General features: G+C 45.0%; 1 protein-coding gene across 1 annotated transcript in view; it reads right to left on the bottom strand.

The window, feature by feature from the left end:
• CACNA1G (calcium voltage-gated channel subunit alpha1 G) overlaps window positions 1–26,383 on the bottom strand; it is a 787,437-nt gene that overhangs the window by 304,871 nt on the left and 456,183 nt on the right. The window contains exons 17-18 of the mRNA XM_086930846.1: window positions 23,618–23,718; window positions 19,488–19,611 (exon numbers count right to left, since the gene is read on the bottom strand). Of these exons, the coding sequence (XP_086786972.1) occupies window positions 19,488–19,611; window positions 23,618–23,718 (225 nt within the window). The remainder of the gene's footprint in view (window positions 1–19,487; window positions 19,612–23,617; window positions 23,719–26,383) is intronic.

The following is a 26,383-nucleotide window of genomic DNA, read 5'->3' as shown; positions in this document are numbered from 1 at the left end:
TGAATGAGGAATTTTATCAAACTATTAAAACCCCCCTAATTAGAGACATTCAAAGAGCTCCCAGAAACAAGGTCGAGCTCACCCTGACCTTTAGGAGTCAGGGTGAACCCGATGATGAAGCATGCCACAACTAGAGTGGGTGAGGGTCATATAAAAAAAACCTTGTTCTCACCTCTGAGTGAAGTGGCATCAAGACGTGGCTCATTTTTTCCCTCTTCATCAGAGTTGCCTCTTCTAGAAGGGGGCTCCCGTAGAGGTTATTTTATTTATAGCAGAGAGAAAGCATCCCTCATCCTTTCAGAAAGAATCTTCCCACCCTTCCAGATCCAGGAGTTCCTTTGGCCTCCTGCAACATTGCTTAGAGTATGTACTCGGCTCACCCAGGCCACATGTCCACCCAGACCTGTGTCACACTTCTGTGATCTTTACTACAAGCACTCTAGGGGTCCTAGATGAGTGAAGCAGGGAGTAATCTTAGTGCACTTCAACAAGACATAACGAAAGACAGTACTTATATGTATTCTTGCTTATGTTTATGCAGCAATTATGGTCACTTTGTGTAGTGGAAGGGAAGCTGCAGATGCATTCAGTGTGCTGACAATAGTAGCACTGCATGCATTCAGTGTGCTGGCAATAGTAGCACTGCATGCTTTCAGTGTGCTGGCAATAGTAGCACTGTAGCCAAGAGTCGCATATTTAAGTTGAGAGCAGATTGCAAGCCTTATAACATAGATGTCAAAATTAGAGCATACCAATAGGAAGCTTGCCTTGACACATTTTTGGTGATTTGTTTCTGGCTTGCTTACTCCAAAGATAAAGAGACTTCCCTAAATGTGTTGCTTACAACATGGATTCCCCTTGTTTACTGTTCTATTTTGTTGTGTTCCTACCCAAATCCCAAGGACATCCCTTTGCTGTGCCCTTTGATTTCTAACATGAATACACAGCACTTTATGTTTTGACATACAGATTTAGTTGGACTTTGATTGTTGATCATTGACACAGGCACTTTATTTGCAAGAAACAGTGTAAACCCATGTCATGGCAGTGGCTGCCAGCGAGGGAATTCTTCTAGGTCGGTGGACACCAGTGGTTCCGGGTGTATGTATGTTCTCTTATTGGTCATACTTTAGAACAGCAGGTAATGAGATATAATCCCTAATTTCATGGAGACCTGCAGCAAGGCCTATTTATATCTACCAGAGCCCACCTTCAGTGCAGTGTGCTTTTTTTCTGAGCATAATACTGGTATTGAGAGGTGAAGGCCATATGAGGGGGTCAGGCCCTAAACTCTACGAGTGCTTCATTAGTGTCGGCCATGACCTGTTCTTCTGAGTCTGTGCTGTGAAAAATGACACACAGTTTATTTTTCCTGCGTTACTGTTCAGACTAGGGTTCTGAAATGCCTGCTGAACTTTTCACCGTTGCAGACTTTTCAAGATGAGCGTTCATCCTCAGGTGCTATTTGTATTAATTAGAGAATGTCTAGAGCTTCGCCTGGTGCAATAAAAAATTATACAAAGGGCATATTTTACTATGACATGGCTGACAAAGATAGACAGTGACTGATATGACAGGTGCCTTAGGGGCTGTCATGGCTGGGGCACATACGTTCATAGTCTGCGGTCATGCCCACATCGCAACAATTTTTTGTCAGTAGTGAGTAAATCCTTGAGGCATAACCTAGGGGTTACGATAGATAAAACAGTGAAATTGTGCATTTGGGGGGTTTGGGGCCCGGAACCCCCACTAAACATCCTAAAAGACGGTGTGCTCTTGGGTTAATGGTGGTTAGCAGAGATGTGCTGAGCCTCTTGGGTGTGGTTGCCTCCACCGCCCCCACCCCCACCCCAGACATCGATACATTGAAAAGGGATGTGGATTGGCGTATTCTGGTTAAAAGTATGTATAGTATATGAAGAGGGCTGCCAAAACAGAGGAGAAAATATGGGAAACATAGCGGGATATAAAGGTATGAGGTTGGACAATCTCTCAAATAGTGACCTCATCCCCACTACAAGAGAGCTACTGTATGGCTGGCAGCTGTCAGTCTCCTGGGTTTACTTGATGTCAGGAACTTGCACACTGAGCTGTTCCCTCCTGCTAAGCAGAGGCTCCCGTACATATTTCTGACCTATACGGATGGTCATGCAGAGAGTAGTTAGACATTGCAATCTTTTGGGGGTGGGGAAGGTGCACTCACTATTGGAAAGAATCCCGCCTGGTTAGCTTCCATTGTGGGAAGCTTTGATTCAGGGTGTTGACTTGACATTGACTTGTTTGAGCCCCTGCGCGGACACTTTACGAGGTGTGGTGAGCACCGGCCATGCCACATGAACAAAGACCGATGCTTCATGAAGACATGACATGCATTTGAGTAGCCCTGAAGGGCAAAGCATGTTCAGCTAGTTGGACCCCTGCAGGGTTTACAGAAGAATTGTGAATAATGCAGAGCTGAAGAAGGCCCTCCTACATGGACTTCTGGGGGTTTCCCATTTCCGTCGAGTGAGAGCCGACAGCCTGCACTTGCCTGTGCAGTTTCAGAGTGTTGTTTACACGTTCTGCATGATCAACACACTCCCACCACCGTTCATGTTTGTTCTTTACTGTGAGCATATTCCAGTCTCTTAAAAAAACGATTCCCATTGAACGAGGACGCGTTTCACATAGGCCTCATCCTGACGTTTCCACCCCTAATAACAAGCTAAGCTAACAGGGCCCGCTTTAATGTGCTAGTGCGTGCAAACACACGCACGTGCAAGTGCACACATATGCATGTTGTGTTTTTTATATAATGGATTCTGCCTGGTGCGGATTCTTTTCACAATGTTGTACAACAGTTGCAAGTTCCAAAGCACCATTGGTCACAGATGTAAACACACACCAGCCTCTTTGTGCCTGGACCTGAGGTATTAGCTACTGCGGTTCAAAAGGTTCAGGTCCACTCAAGGCACTGGAGGGAGCACAGAAAGGTTTTCTCGTACTCCACTAGTGAGGGGAGTCTCGCTGACGACGGCCTTCTAGCCTCGAAAACAGTAAACACAGTTCATTGTCCGTTTTAAAAGGAGATAAACTTAGGGTGTTTGCCGAGGCCCCTTATCGCACGGCCGCTGTACAGAAGCAGACACATTGTTCATTCTTGCACCGGCGGTTGGAGCCGTTGAGTCTGTTACAAACAACTCCAGCCTCTCCCTCCAACGAGCTCTGCGTGGCACGCACTTGGAAGCTTCATCCTTCCCTGCAACAGATACTCTGGAACTTTCCATCGTGAAGTGCTATCTGCTCGTTGGCAGCTCCGTGGTTGTGGCTGCTCTGCCACCCGCTGCTTTCTATGCTGTAGTGGCTGTGTGCAAGCTTAAAATGAGGGGGTGTCGCGATAACACAGAGGACGGACAATGCTACCGGGTTTTCCGGGCCTGTTCTGCAAATAAACGCTTGACTATCTGTGCTCGAGTTGGAAAGAGACCCATGTTGTCGAGGCTGCCCTTACCTCTAACTGGGGTTCACGCTCGTGGGCGGAGGAGAGCAGCAGCAACACGTTCCTGGGCAGCACCAACTGCGGCCACCCTCCCTTCATTGGTGCCACCTGAGGTCACTTGGGACAGGGGCGGCTCTAGGCTCATGGTGGCCCTGGATAGGGAGCGTAGGTAGGGGCCCCTGGAGGAACGCAGGCGCGGAGGCCAGTGAAGAGGGGGCGGACAGGGTGTTTGGAAGTGGAACAGAGCCGGAGGCCGCCAAATCCCTGCGAGTGGCCGCCACGTAAATATGTATCCATCCTCAGAGGATTATTGTATTAAGGATATATATTGGCGTGGCGGCCCGTGGGGTTTGGCGGCCCTGTGCAGGTGCACAGCTTGCACATGCCTAAGGCCGCCCCTGCTTGGGAGTCTGTGACGTTATGGGTGAAGGCCGCTGCAGCATGACATTGACTGGCAGATATCGAGATAAACCAAACGCCTAAAAAGGAATATTTTAAACCCATCGTCAATTTCATAATAGTAAAAGGTGTAAGTATCAGCGAGATGACGTGGAGTGATATCAAAATGTGTAAGACTCCACGTCGATCGTATGGCTGAAAAGATCAAAGCCCCTCACTTAAGATTGCTGGCATATGTGCTGACATGAACTTCGGAACTCAGACAAAGATGCCTGTATGATGATTTATATATAAGATGCTAACTGCTGATATTTGCTTCAGTGCGGCACACTTTTAAGAGGTGCATTTTGGAAGAAAATTGCCAAACCTGGTTCAAGTAACTAGATTCTTTTGCAAATAAAATGTAATTGATACAGCATGGCTACCAATCCTTGCCAAAGCCAATAGCTCTCATGGGCGTGACCTACTGGCTTCACCAGTGCTTGTTTTCTTGCCCACATCCCCATACCAGATCTGAGGTATGCAAGCCAGACTTTGCTCAGTTCCAATAACAATAGTTGAGCCTGACCTACCAGTCAAGGCCCACTTTAGATTGGAACACCAGTAATTACCAGTGGCTGAGATTAAATTAAAGGTTTCCACCCATGGCTTTCTCTTTAGGTTTTTCACAGCTTATGTCTTCAATATTCAGGCGACCTGGAAGACTGGGAATGTTTTTATGCATCTTGTGAGATATTGAGAAAACCTGTCCCAGAATGTGCTTTCGTCAAAATCTTCCAGTGTGGTTAATAATCTACCGTCGCCCCTCTAAATTCAATAGAGCCCCCGCCCCCTTATCTGCCATACTATATCCTGTTTGATACTCTGGAATTACTACCAAGAATCAAAATGAGGATACCAACTTAATTTTTAGCCTCCAATTAAAATTCTTTCACTTGTATAGAACATTTTAAAATCTTCAATTTGATTTAATTTATATTCACCATAATAATTTGTTGATGATATTTAATTATCTAAGGAGTCGCGGACCCCCGGAGCAATCATCGCAGAACCTAGGGGTCCATGGACCACAGGTTAAGAACCACTAGGAAGGAAAGTAGCCGCAGATGTATTCTTTGGTCGACAGTAGACTTTCAAAGAATGAATAACTTCTGGTGCTAACACTCGAATAAAACCGTGAACATTTCCCTTTTTTCTTATTATGTATTATTGCAGTTTTCGTTCTAGTACGCAAGTGGTAAGAACGTGCTCGACGAATATTATTTCATTATAATACAGTCGATTTTTAAGGCTGCACAATAAATATGAATGCTATCTGAAAGGAAGGGAAACAAAATAGCATATTTTCTGGTATGCTATCCTTTTGCGCCCCCTAGTGGAATTCCCGACAACGATGAATTTTACTTTAGCAAGAAATTCTTGGGGATTATAATTTGAAGATTCGTTTTCTCACGCTTGCGCCGATAGTTTGTGGCTTTGCTAACACGTTATGTGGGTTTGCGCGTCAACTGCTATCCACACGTGTAGCTACAGAAATGGCATAATGTGAACATGAACACTCTTTCGTCAAGAAACACTATGGGGCAGATTTATGTTGGGAATGCGCCACGTTTGCGACACGCAACTGCGGCGTAAACGTGGCGCATCCCTACGACCCATTTACAACGTGACGCATCTAGGCAGATGCGTCACGTTGTAAAGCCCTGCGCCACTTGTGGGCGTTCCGGCGCAGGGTGGGCGTTCCGGGGCAGGTGCGCCTTGCAAAAGTGGCTAAGTGAAATCTATAAAATTGCACTCAGTCACTTTCAGGCCAATGCTGTGTCAAAACCCTGCGCCTGCTTGAAGCAGGCGTAGGTCTTGACGCAGCATTGTAAAGATGGGGCACCCCCGAGCCTTGCTGGAGCTGCGTCGAGCTTGCGACGCAACTCCAGCAATGCGCCACCTTTACGGCACAGATGCGTAACGCATCTGTGCCGTTTTTGCCCCATGGTGCGCCGCATTGTAAATGCGGCGCACCATGGGTGGCGGAGCAGCGGCGCAAAATAACTGCTGCATCCCTGGGGATGCGCCAGTTATCATAAATATGCCCCTATTTTCACGCATAATAATACAATTCTAATTAATGTTAGGTAAGAAGGCTTTCAGTGCTCACGGAGTATTGTGTTATCGATCAACAGAAACATTGATTCTGCTGCCTGTACCCCATGGTCGGATTGGGATCACAGGGCCATATTATCAAGCCTGGGCGATAAAATTATCGCCGCTTTATCGGAAGGAAACTGCTGTGGCGATAATGGGCTTGATAATAGGCTCTATGGAATTCCAATCGAAGCCTATGTTAGACGTGAAGGACATCTAACATGAGCTTCGATTGGAATTCCATAGAGCCTATTATCTAGCTCATTATCGCCACTTTAGCGGCAGTTTCCTGCCGATAAAGCAGTGATAATTTTATATCCCAGGCTTGATAATATGCCCCACACTTCGGCCTGGGCACTCTCCAAAAAAGTGGCTCACATTCCTGGATCACGCACGTCCACAAAACAACATTTGGGTAGTCTCATCTGGCTCATTATTAAAGAAATGTTTGATAAATTATGTATTTGAAAGCTCATAGAGGCAGAAACATTGGTGAAAACTAGAAGCACTGCATTTTGGGGGGGCTGGCAAAGTGAAAAAAGTGTCCCAAAGGCCACAACTCTCTGATATGGCTATGTTTGCCACCTGGCTGTTTTTTTAAACCAGCATTACCAGTATTGTAATGCCCTTGCCAGTACGAAAATGGAGAAAAACACCAAAAGCTGGTATTATCTCCCCTGATTGATATGTACTTTAAAGTTGAACAGTAAATGTAAGGTGAAAGCAGTTTAAAATGTGGTCTAAAGCTTTTTTAATGATCGGTGACTGATAGTTAAAACTAAACAAAGGAAGAAAAGCTATGTTAAGAAGGAACAGAGATTTATTTATTATTGAATAAAGAATCCTCTCTTATTCCAGCCTTCGCAATTATATGAGCACCAATTACATTACAGAAGATCCTTTTAGGACTCGCGCAATTGAGTCATTTGCCCAGAACCAGCACAGAACTGGAGCTGCTCCAGGGGAGCCAAGGTGATAATGGCCCAAAGCAGGAGAGTGTGACATTACTTCTGGGCGTCTGGAGGCCAAGATAAAGTTTGGAGTGGACAGAACAATATTGGCCTAGTGACGCTGCTAAAAGCAACCCCCTCAGAGCCTCCTTTCTTATGATGTTACACTTACAGTGGCCTGGTGGGGATAATAGGGCTCTGTGGGCCGGTTTGCTGAAACCAGTCAACTGGTGACCTTTAGGCACTGACCCATCGGCCAATGCTGACTGCCCGCCTTCCCAATCTGATGCTGCTGTACCCCAAATATCTGCACCAGTTAATACACAGGAGTAAGGGCTGCTGGAGTCTGCTCCCATATTTTAAGGGAAGTTGACACGTTCTGCCTCTTTTTGAGGGTGTTTGTGTAACCATTTCTGGCTTGCAGAGGGAGAGCTTGCGCTTCTATAAAAGCGTCCAGTGTATAATGCCAAAATGCATCTCATAACCCAAGATGACATCAGGCCTGACTTTAGCGCTGGTGGCTACCAGTGCAAAAATCTATTTTTACGCCTCCTGCCACAACCTCCTCCTCGGATTCCCCTCACTACCAGCTGCCAAAAGTGCCCCTCATCTCTCCATAGCCCCTCTTTCACATACATTTCATTTATATTAAAGAGCTGGTAAAGGCTGGCTTTACGAATCCACTCAGCTATCCATATAAAATGCAGATTTGTTCTTTACAGCAGGCATATTTACCCTCTGCATACTTTATGGCTAGTCAAAACTGCTGCTAGACAAAACTCTGATCTCTAGCAGTGACATTAATCACAAGAGTCATCTTGACATTTTTATTGATGCCTGAAAACTGGAAGTACAAGGAACTCTGCAGCAGGTGCTTTTAAATCATAAGTTATTGCTAAACACAGTTGGTGCCCCCCCTTAGGCCCCCAGGTAAGCACCCGTTCACACCGCCCGAAAATTGGCCCTGTATGACGTAATAAAAAAACCCATCTTTCTTGTATGATTATTATTAGTGACTTTTAGAGATGCAGGACTGGATAAAGAGAACTGTATTTTTTCTGTACATTGGATGCCCCTTCAACCGCCATGGGGGTCAAACGGACCAGCGCTGTTTACAAGACTGAACACTTATGGAATTAAGAATACATTCTGTAAATTGACTATCCAGAGGCAGGGGTGTAATATTGAGCACACTTAACTTGAGCTACCTCTATCCGAAGATATAGTCATCTGCACTTGACAGTTACTTAATTTGGCTTTAACTCACAGATGAGTAGCCTATTAATGTTATCCGCAAAATAAACTGGAATAATAATAATAATAATAATAATAATATAAACATTCATTAGAGGTCACAAATCACTCCCGAAGGAGTATCTTGGTGCTGCACTACTGAGCAGGAAGAACTTCCTAAAACAGCCAGGTCTTCAAAGCCTTCTTACCATGGCCGGACTGGCCATAGCGGGCACCGGGCGTTTCCCCGGTGGGCCGCTAGGGTGGGGGCCGATTTTGGACCCCTGGGGGGGCGTTTTTTTGTTACCGGGGGTCGGCAATATCGGCCCCCAGTAACAAAATCGGCCGAAACCGGCCTTCGCACACTGCTTTGCTGCTCTCCCCCTCACCCCAGGGGGGGCTGACTGAGCAGTGTGCCAGGGCCGGTTTCTGTTCCCAGTCCGGCCCTGCTTCTTACAAGCGATAGTGTCTGACCATCAGCAAAGATTAATGGGGATTTTATTCCAATGATAGGAGGCATTGTAGGAAAGAGATCTAACCCCCTGATATGAGGTCTGAATGCGGGGGATAGTCAAAAGAGCCTTATTCGAAGATCTAAGGCATCTTGCGGGTTGATAAGGATTTAAACACATAGACTAAAAGACGGGCGTGATTTGTGAAGTGCCTTATGTGTCATAGAGTAGAGTTTAGAAATGACCTGTTTTCTGACAGGCAACCAATGGAGATCCCGAAGAATAGGAGAGGAGGGTGAGCGAGAGGGAAGATTACAAATTAGTCTACCTGCGGTGTTGTGTACCACCAACAACTTCGTCAACAAATAGTCATTTACTGATGTTAGCAGAGCATTCCCTCAGTCCAGGCGACTGATTATAAAAGCCTGGACCAGAGTTTTCCTGGCACTGTCAGGGAGCCAAGGAAGAGCCTTTATTAGAAGTTTCATAGAGGCGAAGCATAAACGGTAGGTGGTGTTTACTTGGTCCTTCATAAAGAGAGACCAATCAGCAAGTTTATCATTCATTTCTTGAATTGTTTTCAAAAATCATATAGGGTTTATACACTTAGAAGCTGATGTGTCCAGAATCAACAGCTGCTTAGATGTTTTGTAAAGCTACTGTTATGCATATGCCCTAACTAAGTATGGCACACGGGCGAGAATTGTCTCAAGCACTGTGTTTACTGTGTTGGTTCATCAGGGGTGGATGTTTGAATGAGCACCAGATAAAAGTTACTGGGCAGCAGGACAGGACAGGACTGGCCTATAGGGCAATCAGGCAGTGCCCGAGGGAGTGGTCTGACAGATCAGTGTGTGGGCAAGTTTTCAAGCAGATGCGTTCTGGTTTTATGGTCATGTGGGGCAGTTTTTAATGTTGATTTCCCTGATATTACCACTTTTTTAGCTATATGCTTCGCTAATGGGGGCACTTTTATTTTGAAGCCCGGGCCAATTTTTGTCTTAGTCCGACCCTGCTGGGCAGCGCTCCCTCGAGGGCCCATGCTCAAGCGTTCTTTCCTTATAGCTAATAAATCCAGTTTCCTGAAACCACCACCTTTTTGGATGTTTCTTCTCAATATAATACTGTTGACCACTAATACTCATGGGTTGCGGTGAGGGTTGAAGCCGGAGAGTTGTCCGGCCTTTCCTCCATCAGTTGCTACAGCACAGATAAGGTGTGAGTCTTCACTGAAGGTTTGTCCCTGAGGAGACATGCAACTAAGGATGAGTCAGCCTCGTCTCAGGCCATGAAGCAAGGAGTATGGAGAGTCAGCGTCATCAAAGATCGTGTGACACGATACTGGAAAGTGTTCTCAGTACATACTGAGAGGGTCCAGCTAGGGCAGAACGTAGGCCCCTGCAGCACCCCTGGTGGTGTGAGAGGGGGGCACAACTCCAAGGGGGCACAACCAATCCAAGTTTAATGAATATCTGTGAGATATGGGAGACTCAGGTACCCCTCCTCACATTCTGCAAGGGGGCCCAATCTTTTGCATTACGCCACAGGTGTTAACATTTGTAGTGTGGTCACATGGCACGGGGGTTGGTGAACTCAACACTCATGTGACAAGGAACAGCATCTGCTGAGAGCCACGGAGGATTGTCATCTTTATTAACAGTCACCCGAGCAGAATACAGCATTTTGATGGTGCTCATGTGGTGGGGTGTGTGCACCGATTTACGCTGTACTTTACAAAGAGGTGTATTTCAGTCAGGGTCAGCATGTGGAGGCCCTTACAATGAAGCTTCTTTCTTGTGAGTCAGTAAAAGGCAATTATTTTTTTTCTTGGTGGTTTCCGCAACCAAATTTATGATACATCATCAAGGAAATGTTGGCAATGTTAATTGCAAAACTAGGAGTTTTCCAGGGAGCAATTTCTGATTCATAATTTTAAAATACTGCAATGTTGGTTAAGGAAGGCATTTATTAATCAAATTGCAAATTGACCTGGTGACTTTCTACTTATTCCGGGGAGGTGATTGAGAAGAACATTTGCATTGGTAAACAACTGTTTCGGCAAAGAGGGGCAAAGCAATGTCGATCACCTGGATGAGATCATACCAGAGGCATGTGGCTTTGGGAGGTGGAACAAATATGTAGAAAACAATTCTCAAACGAACCTAGTGTGGCGCTGGGAGGCAGTTAAGGAAGTGCTCATTGGGTCAGTATCGGCAGCTTCAAGCATGTTTGCATGTGACATTGATGCATTAGCACATAGTTATATGTGCGACCAAGCCATGCGTTTTTGCTACAACAAGACGATACAGGAAAGCCTACTATGTAGCAAAAATACTGCACCTGAGGAGGCATTGACCTTGGAAAAGGGATCGAAAGATGAATCCTAGAATTCAAGGAATTGAACTGCAGCAATGAGACTGAGCGTGTGGGGGCGGTAGCACACTATAAATGGGACAAATGATGTTAGATGCAGTGGTGCTAAGTAGAATTTGGCAATTCATTGCTAAATCGTAACCAACAGTGGCTAAAATATGTTTAAAGTGTCATAAATCTGACCACTTTGAAGGGTTTACAAAAGAGCCTAAGTGCATGTCAGGGCAGTGAGTGAAAGTCACCTGTCAGATTTGTTGAGAGGTGGACCCTTGTTTTTCAGTGAAAACAGATTTCTGTTGAGGAACAAAAGATCCAACTTGTATGGTCAGTATAGGGAAATGGGAGGATGGTCAACAAGTGGTTCTCGTTTGCCCGTTATATTAGTTGTAAATGTTTTGCATGAATCTGATTTTGCGCAATGTGAAATATTTACCTCAAACATTTTGGCCTTTGTCTATGCTTGTAAGAGGATTAATATGATTAGCCATTTTCAACCTACCATTAAATTGCAAAATAAACAAGGGTATGTGAGCATTTATGTTGTGAAGCAAGGCTACAGCCTTTTAGGATGGCATGACCAGGATATGGTGATACGCCTCCTATCAGAGTGTCTGAAGTAATGGTTGTTGATGAGGCACGTCTTTTTGCAATATATACAGAGGTATTTCAGGAGAAACCTGAATGTCTGTATGGTTTCAACAATAAAGTTGTGCTTAAAAATAATTCTAATTCAGATAGAGGGGGACATCAAGAAAATAAAGGAGTATGGTATGTCATGATTCTAAGATGTGCCTCAAATATACATTGATCCGTGTTATACAATTCAATGCCCTGGCAAGGTGAGGAAATGTAATTCTAGATTTCATTTGGCTACAAAAGTGATTTGGGTGTCTAGAGGCTTGCTGCGGATTGAGGTTAGTTGGTGGTGGAGCAAATGAACGTGGTTTTAGATTGGAAAGGGGGAGTGTGTGATTGCAGGGTAGTTGAAGTTGCTTCAGATGGCAGGGAAGGTGACGTTGTTGGAGATTTGTTTGCATGAGATGTGGTGGTATGCATGTTGGTGAAGCCCAGGGTGATATGTCAAAACAAAATGCAATGATGATATGAGTTAGATGTGGCACGATCAATTGATGGAATGTTGTTTATCTGTCAGTGTTGTGGTGAGTTCTCTGTTGGTGAATTGCAGCAGTTTGGATGATGTTTGAGGGGTTGATAGCATTGAGGTTGTCTTGAACAGAAGTGGTGACAATGAAGCCCTAATCAGAACACTTTCTGCAAGACAAAATGGGGTGTCAAGAAATCCTCGTGGTTTTATGTGCTACTAATATTGTCCTTTCATTTTTTTTTTAAACAGACTTTATTGGATTTTACAAACAAATTAATTTATCACAATGCAATATCAGAGACGTTAACACAGGAGATACAGCCTGCTATGGCCTGCATTCCTCATTTGACTGAAAGGTGCCCCGCTAACGAGGGCAGAACTCACTCCAGGTCTTACAATTATCCCGTGGCATACTGGACTAAACCTCCGTACTTGAACTACTTATTTCGTAAACGTAAAACTCCATGTTAGCCTACTCTGCTTACCCCCTCCCACCCCTCCCCCCAGGTGTGCCACTTCTCAATGTGCGACTGCTCGGTGCTGTCCGGTATGCCCCCCTTGCCTTTTATAGGACTAAGGACCAGTACATCTAGCATATCTCCACATACGGTTTACCCATGCCTTACATTAAGTAGCTTAGAGGACAGCCCAGTTTTAAGCTTGTAAAATTCACGCTTTATTCTGAAGCCTCAGGGACCTCCTCCCCTAGGTCATCAGCTCCCATGTCCTCTAGGTTCCTTAGTGATACCACCAATGCCTCCTATGCTCTCGCTGTCTCCTCCGCTCTTTCACTCCTAGCTCTTTTCGCTGCCTGCATTCTGGCTTTCCCCTAGCAATATGCCCATTTAACTAGCTCCACCTGCCATCTAGTTATGCCCTTTTTTGCCTTCCAATGCATAGCAATGTCTCTCTGAGCTAGTGAGAATGCCAGGTCTAAAAACGTGCTTGTTACTTTGTTCTTTGCTGTATGGGGTAACCAGTGCAGTGGGCAGGCTTTCGGGGTTACCTCAATTTCCCTACCAGTCACAGTGCAGCGAGCAGGCTTTCGGGGTTACCTCAATTTCCCTACCAGTCACATCAGTCAGTACCTTAGTGATTTCCTCCCAGAAATCCCCCATCTGTGGGCAGCTCCAGAACATATGGCAAAAGTCTGCACCTTCCCTATTACATCGCGGACAAGCCGCCGATTGAGTCTCAAAGTATTTGTTAATCTTTGCTGGGATAAGATACGCTCTTTGTAGGACTTAGAAGTTTACTAGCTGGTATCTGGCATTCCTGGTGCTTTTCCATGCCCTTTCCACTAGCTTCCCCCAAGCCTTTTCTGGGACGCCCTCTCCGAAGTCTGCCTCCCATTTTTGTCTTAATGCCATCAGCGGGAGCATGGCTTCTTGGGTCATACGCCTGTATAAACATGTGACCGTCTTAAATGTTCCAGCCTCCATCACCACATACTGGAATTCCACTGACAACTGAGGTTCGGACAACCCCCTCCCCAGAGCTTCTGTATGGCCACAGTGAGCGCTGAGTGTAGTGGGAAGTCACCCCAGGTAAGTCATATCTCTCCTGAAGGTCCTCGAATGGATTCATGGCACCTTCCTCATATAAATCCCCTAGTGTCTGAAGCCCTATGTCTCCCCAGGTTTTCAGCACCCGCCAAGTTACCCCATGAGGTAATGCCTCGCAGAGCAGCAGCGGGATTTCTGGGGCGTATGGACACTTTATCAGCGCCAGCTTCGAACTCCTATTGCAGCACAGACGCACCGTTCTTACTTCCATGGGCAGAGTGTTTAGTCGCATGTGGAGCTTAAGGGACAGCAGTCTCAGTGGTGGAAAATCCGTGCTCAGCTCTTCTACCCATCTGAGCCTGCCCACTATCCATCTGGTGAACAATTGCAACTATGCCACCAGGTAATAGGTCTCAAAATCAGGGACCGCCAGTCCCCCCTGCGACCTTGGCCTCATAAGCTACTTTGCACCGTCCAGTCCCCCATAGAAAGCCCGAGACCAGAGATCTGAGCTGGGCGAAAAATTTCGCCGAGACCCAGACTAGCAACACCCCAAAATAATACAATAGTCTCTGTAACATAATCTTTTAAAGAAGAGCTACCGGACCAATCACCAATAGTGGGAGCGTTCCGCAAAAGTCAGAGCTGCTTTTTGCCCCTCTTATGGCTCTCCCGATGTTACCCTCAAATAAGTCTTCCCGGGGCGTGATAAATTTGAGGCTAAGGTATGTTAAGCAACAATCTTCCCATCTCACTCCGTCTGTCTTTTGCGGACCCACTCTATTCCCTTTTGTAGGGAAAAGACAGGACTTTGCCCTATTTACATTGAGCCCCGCTATCCCACCGAGCTCTCGCAGCAACCCCTTTGCTCCCGACATATCTTGTCCTTTCATGATTGCATTTTACTATGCGAATTGTTTTACTGATGATTTCTTTCAATTCATAATTGTGGTTTTAGTATTTGATGGGAAAGGGTGGTGTTGTATTTAGTCTGCTCTTACTAAGTATGGCATAAGTGTGAGAATTATCTCGAGCTCTGTAATCCCTGTGGTAGTTCATCTGGTGGCGGACGTTCGAATGAGCACCGGTTGACAGTTGGTGGACAGCACTCCATCAAAAGTACACATTCAAACTTTGTTCCTTCATACCCAAAAAATCCAGTTTCTTGAAATCACCTAATTGGATGTTTCTTCTCAATATAACATTAGATTACACAGATATCTGAGGCTGAAATTGCAAAGAGGTAATAAGGAAATCCAGAGAGGAATTTAAAAACAGGAAATAACCCGTGGTCTTGAATGGGAAACTGCTTTAGGAAATATTTTGGAGTACAATGCTAGAGTTCTGATACAGTTATATACCTGTGTGCACAGCTAGCCCTCGTAAAGGAAAAACATGTAAAGCCAAATACTCAATCCACTGATATTAATATTGTTTCCCCACACAGAAAATGATGAGCTCTTAAATGTTACTCACAACACACTTGGACCAAATGGAGAGAGTCACCAAGGGCTGAGGGCGGCCACCGCGACCACAGGAGCTGCAATGGCTTAATTTTCACCCCTGATCCAATGTGGTGCCAAACTGGTCACACAAGGGCAAAATGGAGATAACCTTGTAAATAGGCTGGTAATCTGACCAGTAAACAGTACTCCTGTTGGACTGCTTGTCTGGTAACGGACTAATGAAGTCCATCACTCTAATGAGATTTGAAAACCAGTCTCTCATGGAAAGGGAAGGTAGGACAGATGGAGTATTCCATTGCAGCTATCTGTGCTTATGAGGTCACATAAAACCTCTGAAGGATTGCCTCAAGCATGGCATCCGCTTGGCAAAAGATCAGTGTCTTCAAAGGATTACCGCAACAGTGGCTTCACTTAAGGTATAGTGATTTCTATCGGGTAGACTGTAATCTTTAAATCTGGCAGGTGTTCCTTTGCTAGTGTGACACGTTCAGTAGCCACCTGTCGGACTTTCAATGAGGCTCTGAATCATAAATAAATCTCTAATGAAGAATAAAGTTAAATACAAACATTTATACAGCAGCCATATAGGGTATAGAGGCCAGGACCCTCATGGTGCCCCCTTAAACAGGTTGAGGCCTTTTTTACTACCCCCGTCATAATATCTTTATTAGGGAGGTGACAGCATCTGCCAGGTGCCCCTACCTGGCACTAGAGGAGCGACGTGGTTCGCTCTGCAGTGGAGGAGGAACACTAAGGGGTACATTTATGAGAGCCTTGTGTCACGTTTGCACCAGGCAAGGCTCTGAGTCAGATTTTTGAAGCCACGCAAAGTCACCTTGAGTGGCTTTGAGTGGCCTCATAAATCTTGAGTTAGGAAGGCAACACAACTTGCTGCATCACCTTACTCTGTGCAAGGGAGGCAGTCCATGGGTGTTGCGGTGGGTGCACCCACGGTTTTGGGAAAATGCATCAAAATCTCATGCCAGCTATGGGACGGTGTAATGAGGAGAAATATGTCTATTTCTTCTTGTTAGGAAAACACCTCAGAGGATCTGAGGATTGTTTTTCTGCAGGAAGGTTGTACCGTCCTATACAAAAACAATCCTGCCAACAACACAGTCACTGGTGCCTGCATTGGCACTAGGCTGCCAAAGCGGTACCAGCGCACAGGGAAAGGACAGGAATGTAACATATTGGATAAATACGGAGCATACCTGCACCTTCACTTTGGCCTAGGGCAGCACAGAAAGGTGCCTTGCTGCACTGCCCTATGTCAAATTCCTATAAATGAGGGCCTAAGCTACTGTCCCCTCAATTAAGGGTAACAATGCTTTAATAAAGCTGCTTCAATTACATACTCTTTTCAAACGGCACGTGTGCCTGCTAACATTGACAAATTCACGTGATGGCAGATGTACTGAATCAGATTCTAATAAGGTCACACTGCTGAACCAAACACGAGGTGGGGCACGACTGGGCACTTGCTAGCATCTCTTAAGTCAGATGAATTGATCCCTAACCTTTTACCAAATATCTCAGTAATAACTGTAATAAGCAGCCTGTCTTGGGAAATGTCGCGAGTAGTGGGATGGGGGTGGTGGGTTGTTGGGAGGTGTGTTGCAGGAGTTTAGAGGGGGGGGAATTGTGTGGGGAGGAATTAAAAAAAAGATGCTTACCTTGCTGCAGGGCCCTGCGTCTCTGCTCCTACTCTCCTGCTTTTGACTCCAGGAACAGGAAGCAGGTAGCTAGGCTCCCTCCCCTAAGCCAATCACAACGCTGTAATGCAGAATTGTGATTGGTCTAAGCGCAGCAACACGGCACTCAGCCAAGGGCTGGAGGGGTGGGCATGTTCTCCATGCAGGCTGTAATGCAGCCTGCATGAAGCACGGGGAAAGTACGCATGACTGGTTTGAGCGCCCCGAGAGTGCCGGCCAAACAGTCATTGCACACTTAGAAGTGGGCAAAACCACTCCTCCCCTTCTCTGAGAGCAGAGCAGCCCTGCCCACTGACCACCCGCAAAGCAGCAGGACATGAAGCATACAATGATAATAACTCTAAGTTATTATCATTTTATGTTTCTTCTTGGCACTCCTTAAAAATAGTGGGGTGAGACTCCTCCGCCATTGCTCCACCACTGGATGGAAGTGGGACAGTTGTGTTTGTTATTTTTGCGTTTCACATTTTTGGATGTCTTAATCTTACCACAGATGAACACTAATATCTTTCAAGGAAAATTGTGAGCAAGGAGAGGGAGCATTATATTTTTCAAAATCTCGTTAAATAATGCGGAATATTTCTCAGAGATCAAAATATGATAACATTGAAAACATGATTTGTAAAATACGTCAGTCTGCAAAGGTGATATTTATACATAACCGAGGCAAATTCTTGGCATGCTGTTAGCTCAAGTTCCAAACAGTTATTTTTAGCATATTTAATGTCTTATGAGAAGGATAAACTATAACTTAACACAAATGTAGGTTTTCATTGAATATATATACGTGTGTGTTAGATTCAGGACTGGCCCAATAACCCACATGAAAATAGAAAATGTTCTAAATATTAGACACCTCCTTCAGGACTTGATGAACTTTTATACAGACAATTTAGAACTGTGTATTTATGCGTCTCTTCTGAGCATCTGTAACAACTGTTGCCCTTGATGCGACTAAACACCAGTTAAATAATTTAGGGGTCGATTATGATGCTGTTCGGAAAGGTTGAGAATCGGATTCGGGTCTTCCGAAACCCGATTCGGAACCTGTCTTTCCGACTGATTTGGAAAGGTGTCCGAACAACCGATTAGAATGTTCATAAAACGTTCGGACCTTCTGAGTCGGTCCTGAGTCCGAACTGGACGGCATTCGGAAAGTCCAAGTCATTCGGAGCAGACTCATACAGGTCTATGGACTGTGTTTCTGACTGCGTGATTCTGATTCCGAATCGGTTGTTCTGACTTGGATCGGCAGTTGGAATCTGAGTTTGGGGGCCCATAGCAGGCCCCCCTTCACCAGGGGCCTTCCGAATCGGTCCTGTGGGGATTCCCAAGGGACCCCCCTTTCAGTTCATGCATATTGTGACAGGCACCAATGGGTGCCCGCTACAGGGTGCACGATTTTCCCCAACCACCCCTTTCTTCAATGGGAGCCTGTGTATTCGGTCGGAAGACAGGCTCCCATTGAAGTCAACGGGAGTCGACCAAATCGTATCCGGAAGCATCGTATTCGCTCAGTCAGACTTACCGGATCCGATTCGGTCGGAAACCATTCCGAAACTGATTCGGTCAGAATGCTTTCCAATCGACATCGTAATTGAGCCCTTAGAAGTTCTAGAGTAATTGCAAGTACATTTGAGTTTCACTGTTGGTTGGTTTTTATCGGTGGTTGGTCATCTGTTACAGCACAACTGTACTGAAACAAATGAAAAATCACTGAATAAAAAGGCAATAATGAGTACATATGAAATTACCCAAATATGCATTTATTCTAAGGAAAATGTCAAAGATAAATTTAGTAGTAGTAACACCGTTATTTATAGTGCTTAGAAACTTCTGCATGGCGGTATGAAGTCCTTTATACAAGCATGTTATATGAAAACATTTAATATATTTCATAAAAAGGACATTTTTTCATTGCCTGAAACCACGGATGACATTGTCTCTGAATGTAGCAAAATGTCATGACGCTATGTAAGTCTGGGATACAATAGATTCAGTGGAAGTGTGAAATCTCTTAGTGGACCTAAACAATCACTTATGTGGTCTTACCCTTTCCTGCGAGTGTTAACAATTATTAACTGCTTATGCTGCAATTTTCAGCTGAAGTCGGAATCAAATATACCTTATGATGTGAAAAGGCAATTAACACCTGTTAACAAAAGACAGCCAATGGGCAATAAAGTTTACCGCACCTGTTATCCAATTGCACCAAACACAGGTAGATAAATACACCCGCTGTCCCCATCTGCTCCATGCCTGTTTTAGCTCTTTTACTAGCTAAGCTAAATGCATCGAAGCAGGAGTAGTTAAAAGATTTGTTTTAAGCCTTCTGATTGGCCGAGTAGAGCGCCACATTCCAGGCAATTTTCTAAGAACAGACGCACCAATCAGTCAGGCATGCGCGCGCGCACACACACTCTTTCTTCAGAGATAGAGGTAAGATAAATTTGTGATTGTGAATATTGCAAAATCTCTCCCTTGAACAAATCCCATGAGGCCCTAACAGAGGCACACGCACACACAAGCTTTACCTTCAGAAAAGTAAACTACTTTGTACCAAACTAACACAGCTCCTTCACTCTGCAGCAGGAGGTTGGCTGAAGGGGGCAAACATTTCTGCAGCACGTTTGAGACAAAGGCTGACTGCACAGTGCAGGCCAGATACTCACAGCACTGTGTGGCTCGATTTTGGGTCGTTCCATTGCAATGGTGATACAGTTGAGAAAAATGATAACCAAGACGATATGATCAAACATCTTATGGGCGATGATTTTATTGCACATCATACGGAATCTGCACAATGAAAAAATAAACATGAACATGAGGCTGGAGTGAAAAAGAAGTATCATGCTAATGACAAAATGCCCCAAGAATCAGTGCCTCCGAAAACATGTTTGTGAAGAGACTAACGTGCTACGTCACTACTACGTACTTAAGGCTTTCATTATCAATACTTTAAATGCAGGTACACTTCACATTCATCTATCATGATTGATTAACAATTTTTAAATGTCTCTATAATAATTAATATTTCAATGTTATTCCAATGCTTCAGATCAAGGTTGGTTCCATCTTGACATCTAATAACTTTATTCTCACAGTCTTAACAGGCCCTCCGAGGAATGAACAGTAATTAAGACTGAACTTTGGCAGTAAACTTGAAATAGGCCCCTAGCATTGAACCAATAATTAAATGAACATGGCGCGTGGAGCCACTTTCACATCCTAGATGTGATCCGGCTGAGGACTTGGAAGCTTGGAAGACTTACCTCCTATAGGTACTTGGTCCAGTAAAAGAATGGTCATAGATATCCCCTCCTTTAGGTGATTCAGCTACACATAGAAGCTAGCTATTATAGCCAGTAAGGACATTCAATTGCCGAGGGATTATTCAACCAGAAACGGGACGTGAATTGTATGGAAAAGAATACTCACTTGCTACACGTGAGTCAACAATAGTGTGACCCCCCAAGGCTTGGATGGAACTGTAAATTCACTTCTTAAAAGTGATTTAACCATAGAGAAGTCAATAGTTTGATGGCCGCTAGATACACACCTTATAGAGGTATCTGATTAACAGAAAAAGAGGTCCATGTTTGGATGAGTATAGTTATTCATCCCCTAGATATGATTCAAATTTTAGATAGAGAGAAAGAGGAAGCGAGAGAGTACTAGAGAGGGATAGAGAGAGACAAAGACTTTATGCTGCATACAAAGACTAACAACTGTATAGAACCTTTTTATCAGCTGCTACTGGGAGTTCCAACAGAAAGAGTAGCAAGGATTTAAGGAGCATTGGTACTCACCCTAACAGGTTATCTTACCATAGAGAAACTAGTCATATGATGGACACAGAGACATGCCTGCTAAACCTGGGTCAGCTATTGAAAGGCTGGGGAATAGATGAACTTTTTTACTCACCTCCTAAGTATTTGACAGCCACAGAAATGCTCTACAAAACGCAATATTGGTACATATGAATTTAATCTGTTGTGGTGGTTCCCATAGACCAAAAGGCATGACATTGAGGAATATGGACCCTGGACACAATTGTTTGGGGAAGTGACCAGCGAGGAAAGGCAAGCATTATGCATAACTACGTATTGACACTCATTAAAATGGGCCGACAGTGTGCTGGGTGGGGGGAATCTCATTGAGATGTGACATTAAGTCCATTCTTGGGTATTACTGATTTGTAAGTTTGTTTTGACTTTACCTCATCCTTGGCAGGAAGGAGGTTGTCAATAGCTTCGTCGAGAGAGCATTTCAGTGTATAGGTGCAGTAGATGAAATGAACAAAGGCAGGATAGGCTTCACTTGGATTGGGTACAGTAAGCAGGTGAAGTTGTGCAGATTGTGGGAATCAAATTGGCATATGCCGGGCAAGGTTGCATCAAGGTAAGGGGAGAGGCAATTAATTGCTTTTAAGACTGGAATAAACCGCTTAATCTTGGCTCTACGCTGATAGATATCCCCACAACCTTTTGACAACAAAGAAAGCTGGGTTGATACTGTGGCACGGTGAGCAGTACACAGCTTGTGAAGTTGATAACGTTGGTGAACGGAGGAAAAACATATTTGGGGAGTCCCATGAGTAAACTGTTGCAGTAATCCAGCTTGTTGAGGACTAGTGCATTTTAGATGTTTGTTGTAGAATGGCAGATGGGGACCGATGTTTCCTCTGTTGAGGAGCTCATATCATATAGCTGCAATGTGGAAGTCATGAAAGAGCCCGGCTTCAGCCAGGAATCGTAAAGCACTCCTAGGTTTCTGGCTGTGGAGGAGGGAGTGTGGATGTTCCAGTAGAAAGTTGGTAAAATTGAGCATGATGGAGTGCAGGGAGATCCCTTGATGGGTGACTTTGAAACTTTTAATATATTGGGTTTGTAGATGAAGGGTGAAAAAGAAAAGGAATAGATGATTTGGGTGTCAACAGCATAAACACAGTAGGAGAAGCCAAAGGAGAGGTAATCACTGCCGAAGAAGGGACATTGAGTATGAATGATAGGGGATCAATGGCAGTGACTTGAAGGCTGCATGCAGAGTAAGGGTGGGGGGTGGATTGATCATAGCACCAAGAGACTGATAAAGAATGGCTGGAAAAGTAGGCGGGGAAACACTCATGAGCAGTCTTAGCAGTACTACTTGAGACAAGTATCTAGATTGGGATTGAGTGGTCAATAGCATCAAATGCAGCCAACAGATGAAAGAAAATGTAATGTTATTTGGTTGTAGCAAACAGAGGTGACGAGTTAGAGATGCGAGCCATTGAGAGGTGTCACTGTGACCTGAAAAGTGCGGACGCTCAATTTAGGGAAGCAAGCAGGTTCTTGGAGCATAGGTATCGGGTGATCATGTTGACACCAAGTCATTCCAATAGTTAGGAGATGAAAGGCTTTGAGGAGATGGGTGATACCTGGATGGAGGGTGCTTACCACTATGTTTTTCAGACAAAGTGGCACCAAGGTGGAATTGAAGCTATGAGGGAACATCCACATGGGAAGTGAGAGGCTGAATAACTGTAAAGAGAATTGAGGGAGCTAGATGAGAAATCCATGGGTTGAATAGTTTGGGGCAGAACTGGTTAGCCTAGGTGGGATTAGCATATTTCAGAACGAGAAGGAGCTCAGTTGTTTGAAGTTGTGGAGAGGGATGAGAAGAATCCAGCTATTGCTGTCTGAGTTCGAAGGATAGAAGAAGGCAGTCCGGGTCCTGCGCACAGAGTGGTAAGTGTTGTCCAGGTGCATGAATTTCCAAAATGGAAATATTTATAAAAGTCGTTGATGGAAAGAGTAAACAAGGTGATAGTGGTGCAAAGTGTGGACAGAAAGTGTGAATGTAAGGCCACTGATGGATTTTTTTGGACAACTACAGTGACGTCAAGGATTGGAAATAGAGGCACATTGACCTCTGAAGGCAATTCAAACATTGTAACGCGAATGACTGAACTGGGAGAGATACTCACCTATTAAAGGTGGTAGTTGACTGGGGGGATAAAGACTGAATGTGGAAGGTTGCTTCCGTTTTATGAGTGTTTCATTTACTTATCAAGATGCCAAGCAGTGGTCTGGTAGAGAAACTCACCTCCTAAAGCGTATTCAATTCATATCTATAGAGAGCAACGATTGAGTAGGCAGGAATACAGGCCTCTAATAGAGACCGGATATCGGAAGTGTCAATTCACCTAAAGATAGTGGTCAGTGAGAGAAGGGGAATTTAGACTTCACTAAATGTGATTCATGTATAGAGAGCATTCAAAGGGGCATTGGGCAGGACGAGGTTCTTTTATCTTCCAGAGAGGACCATTACAAATGCTTGAATGGGCAAAGACTACTCTGTAGCTGCCTACAGTACAAGACCAAGGTTTGAATGGGCAGGTAATGGAAACATTTTAGATTTGATTTCCCTGTAGGGTAAGGCAAAGGACTGAGTGAAATTTTAACCTGAGATTTCATACTGAGGTAGTCTCCCTGGACACAGTGGATTAGCGCAAGATGCATACCCTACCACGATTGGAGCATGTTAGTGACTCCTTGTTGAATATGGCCCGAGTCCTATACTCACTATTTGCATATAAAACATAGGTGTAGTATTTAACAGACAGCCCATTACAATCAAGAGGCTGTGTATCCATTCCGTTAGGGTTTCTATTCACCAATGAGAATTCATGTTTGACACATCACTAAGTTATTCATTAACAGTATTCATATTTCCAACTACTAAACATTTCTCTGTAGTATACGATTACAATATATGTTGCCCACAATGATGATGTTTTCAATCTTGAAAAGACTCCTACTTAGAATGGGGAGGGAAGGTGTACAAGGACCACGAGTCTCTTTCCTTGCAACACTCAGGCAGGCGTGCCATGAGCCAGGCCTTCAGACGAGCACTTTTACTCTGAAAGACAAAAAACCTGGGGTGAGGTATATTGGATAATGCTCACAAGAAGCAAGAAGTACAGGGTATAACACAATCAGAGTGGTAGTACAATTCACTGCATTTTAGCACAGTTATGTAGGTAGAGGATAAAAGGAAGGGATTATTTCAGCACAGTGCCATCAAATATGATATCAGGATATATATACACCCACAAATATGAAACTGGTAAAAGAAAGCAATGCCGAACACAGCTATAGATTTTGGTTTTTAGTTAGAACATGGATTGAAGTAATACTATGCAGGTGTGTTTCAAATCCAGTATCACATAAGAAGGAAACACTTTTCCCCATAGAACGCGGCTAGAATCCCATTACAAAGAGGCCAGGATGGAAAGTGTTCCTTCAGAAAGTACTATTTGTCCCAAGAGACCTTCAGGTACCATCATCATTCAATCCTCCATCGTCCACACTCGCTACACCTTGACAAGCAGACAGTGTAGGGGCAGATTTACTTCGACTTTGTGCCAGGATGCGTAGCTTTTGTGGGGCTGCCCCAATGAAAAAACATCTTTGGTATTTACTAAGCAATGCAAAGCCACTTTGCGTGGCCTACGGGGTTTATGAATTATAAAGTATGGCTGCCTTGTGTCACCGGGCGTTGGGGAGGCGGTCCATGGGTGGTGTGTGGGTGTTCCCATTTAAAGTATGGCTGCCTTGTGTCACCGGGCGTTGGGGAGGCGGTCCATGGGCGGTGTGTGGGTGTTCCCATTTAAAGTATGGCTGCCTTGTGTCACCGGGCGTTGGGGAGGCGGTCCATGGGCGGTGTGTGGGTGTTCCCATTTAAAGTATGGCTGCCTTGTGTCACCGGGCGTTGGGGAGGCGGTCCATGGGCGGTGTGTGGGTGTTCCCATTTAAAGTATGGCTGCCTTGTGTCACCGGGCGTTGGGGAGGCGGTCCATTGGCGGTGTGTGGGTGTTCCCATTTAAAGTATGGCTGCCTTGTGTCACCGGGCGTTGGGGAGGCGGTCCATGGGCGGTGTGTGGGTGTTCCCATGTATTTTAGGGCATTCCCAGATCTACTAAAGCTAGTAAACCTAGGAATTCGTCAGAATGCTGTGCTTTCCCAGGTGAGGTGTAACGAAGAGAAATATCTTCTTTTCTCCTCGGTACTTGCTCTCTCTATGCGCGCTGCATTATGCAGCACACATGCGGAGAGGAATATGGCTCTAAGGATTGCTTTTGTGCAGGACGGCATCCCTTCCTGCCCTGCACAAAAGCAATCATCTATTGAACGCAGCCACCCTTGCATCATAATGTAAAGGTGCCTACATTGGCACTAGGCAGCCTCAAGTGTGCAAGTGCAGGGAGAGAGCTGAAGAGAGCCATATCTTAGTAGATGTGGCGCTCTTCAGCTCTCTCCCATTCACACAGCACATTAAGGACACTCCGGGCATTTAAAGAATATCCAATCAACAAAATGGTCACTAGTCTATAATACATACAAGTACGTCTGCATCTTTGATCCATGGCAGTGCTTGATCGCTGTAGAATCCGGTCGAGTCCAATGTGCACTTATATCTCCTAGCACCCATCTTTGCTAGCAAACATCCGGGCATGGAATGAACATTGCTAATTGAAGTCGGGTGTGTTGTGGATATTCCAGACAAGAGCAGCATTACAGAAAGGAGTTTGTCTCCACAATGGAGGCAATGCTGCCCAATGGTCCATTGCAGCACCGCCTGGAGATGTGCCTCCTTGGTGTAGGTGGGTGTGTGGCATTGATCCTCCCCATGTGGCGCGCCTCCAATTGACTCCTGCCAAACGGAGGAGGTAGGCAGACCCTGTGATCCCTCTTCTGCACTGGAGAGGCCCAGAAGAAGTCACCACTGACCTCTCATAGCCCCTCAATTTAGGCCAGCTAAATGCTGGTCTAATTTTGGGCAAGAGAGTGCCCTCTCCCAACAGGTATAGTAATGCCAAGAAGCGTTACAGCACCGGTGGTGAGAATATGTCCCATCACACCCAGCAGTGTGCCAGTAAGCCTTGTAATTTCGAGTTGGGAACTCCTACTGGCAGAATGCACCTCACCACCCTCTGAATAATGCATAATGTACACTCAAAACATATACTATTCAGTGAAAGGGCGATACCAACATCTTAAATCTTGCCCAGGATGTTACAAGGTTGTGATAGTAGAAACAAATATCAAGATATGAAACAGTATGGCTGCATGGAGAAGTCTCAGGGAAGTAGGAACCCGAGTAGAACTGACAAGCGAGACCCTGGATTCAGTCTGAATTCAGCCTCAATATTGGGTTATGGTGAATGGGGGGTTCCCTTCTGATTTTAAGAAAATGATATTTTCAAAATTGCTCTGGCTGGTCGAGTATCGCTCAACCACATGTGCAGACAGACTGAGATACATGTAAGCCAGTAAACGTGGTTCTTTAATGCCGAGATGTTATGTGCTGACCTCAGTGGTCAAACGAACGCTTAATTGAATTACTTCAGCAGAATGATTGAAGCGCCACCTCAAAGGCACTGAGGTGCATGGAGGGCAGAAGTTCGAGCAGCTGCAGCTCCACTGGGTCGAGCCATGACGTGGTGCACATTGAGGCAAGGGTTAACAAGCGGCTCCAGCCTGCACGTGCCCGATACACACTCGAAGACGGTGAATATCTGGAT

Source organism: Lissotriton vulgaris, chromosome 7 (genome assembly GCF_964263255.1).
Source record: "Lissotriton vulgaris chromosome 7, aLisVul1.2, whole genome shotgun sequence".
NCBI classification, from domain to species: domain Eukaryota; kingdom Metazoa; phylum Chordata; class Amphibia; order Caudata; family Salamandridae; genus Lissotriton; species Lissotriton vulgaris.
Note: the sequence above shows the minus strand (reverse complement) of the source record. Positions and strands in the feature narration are given on the sequence as shown.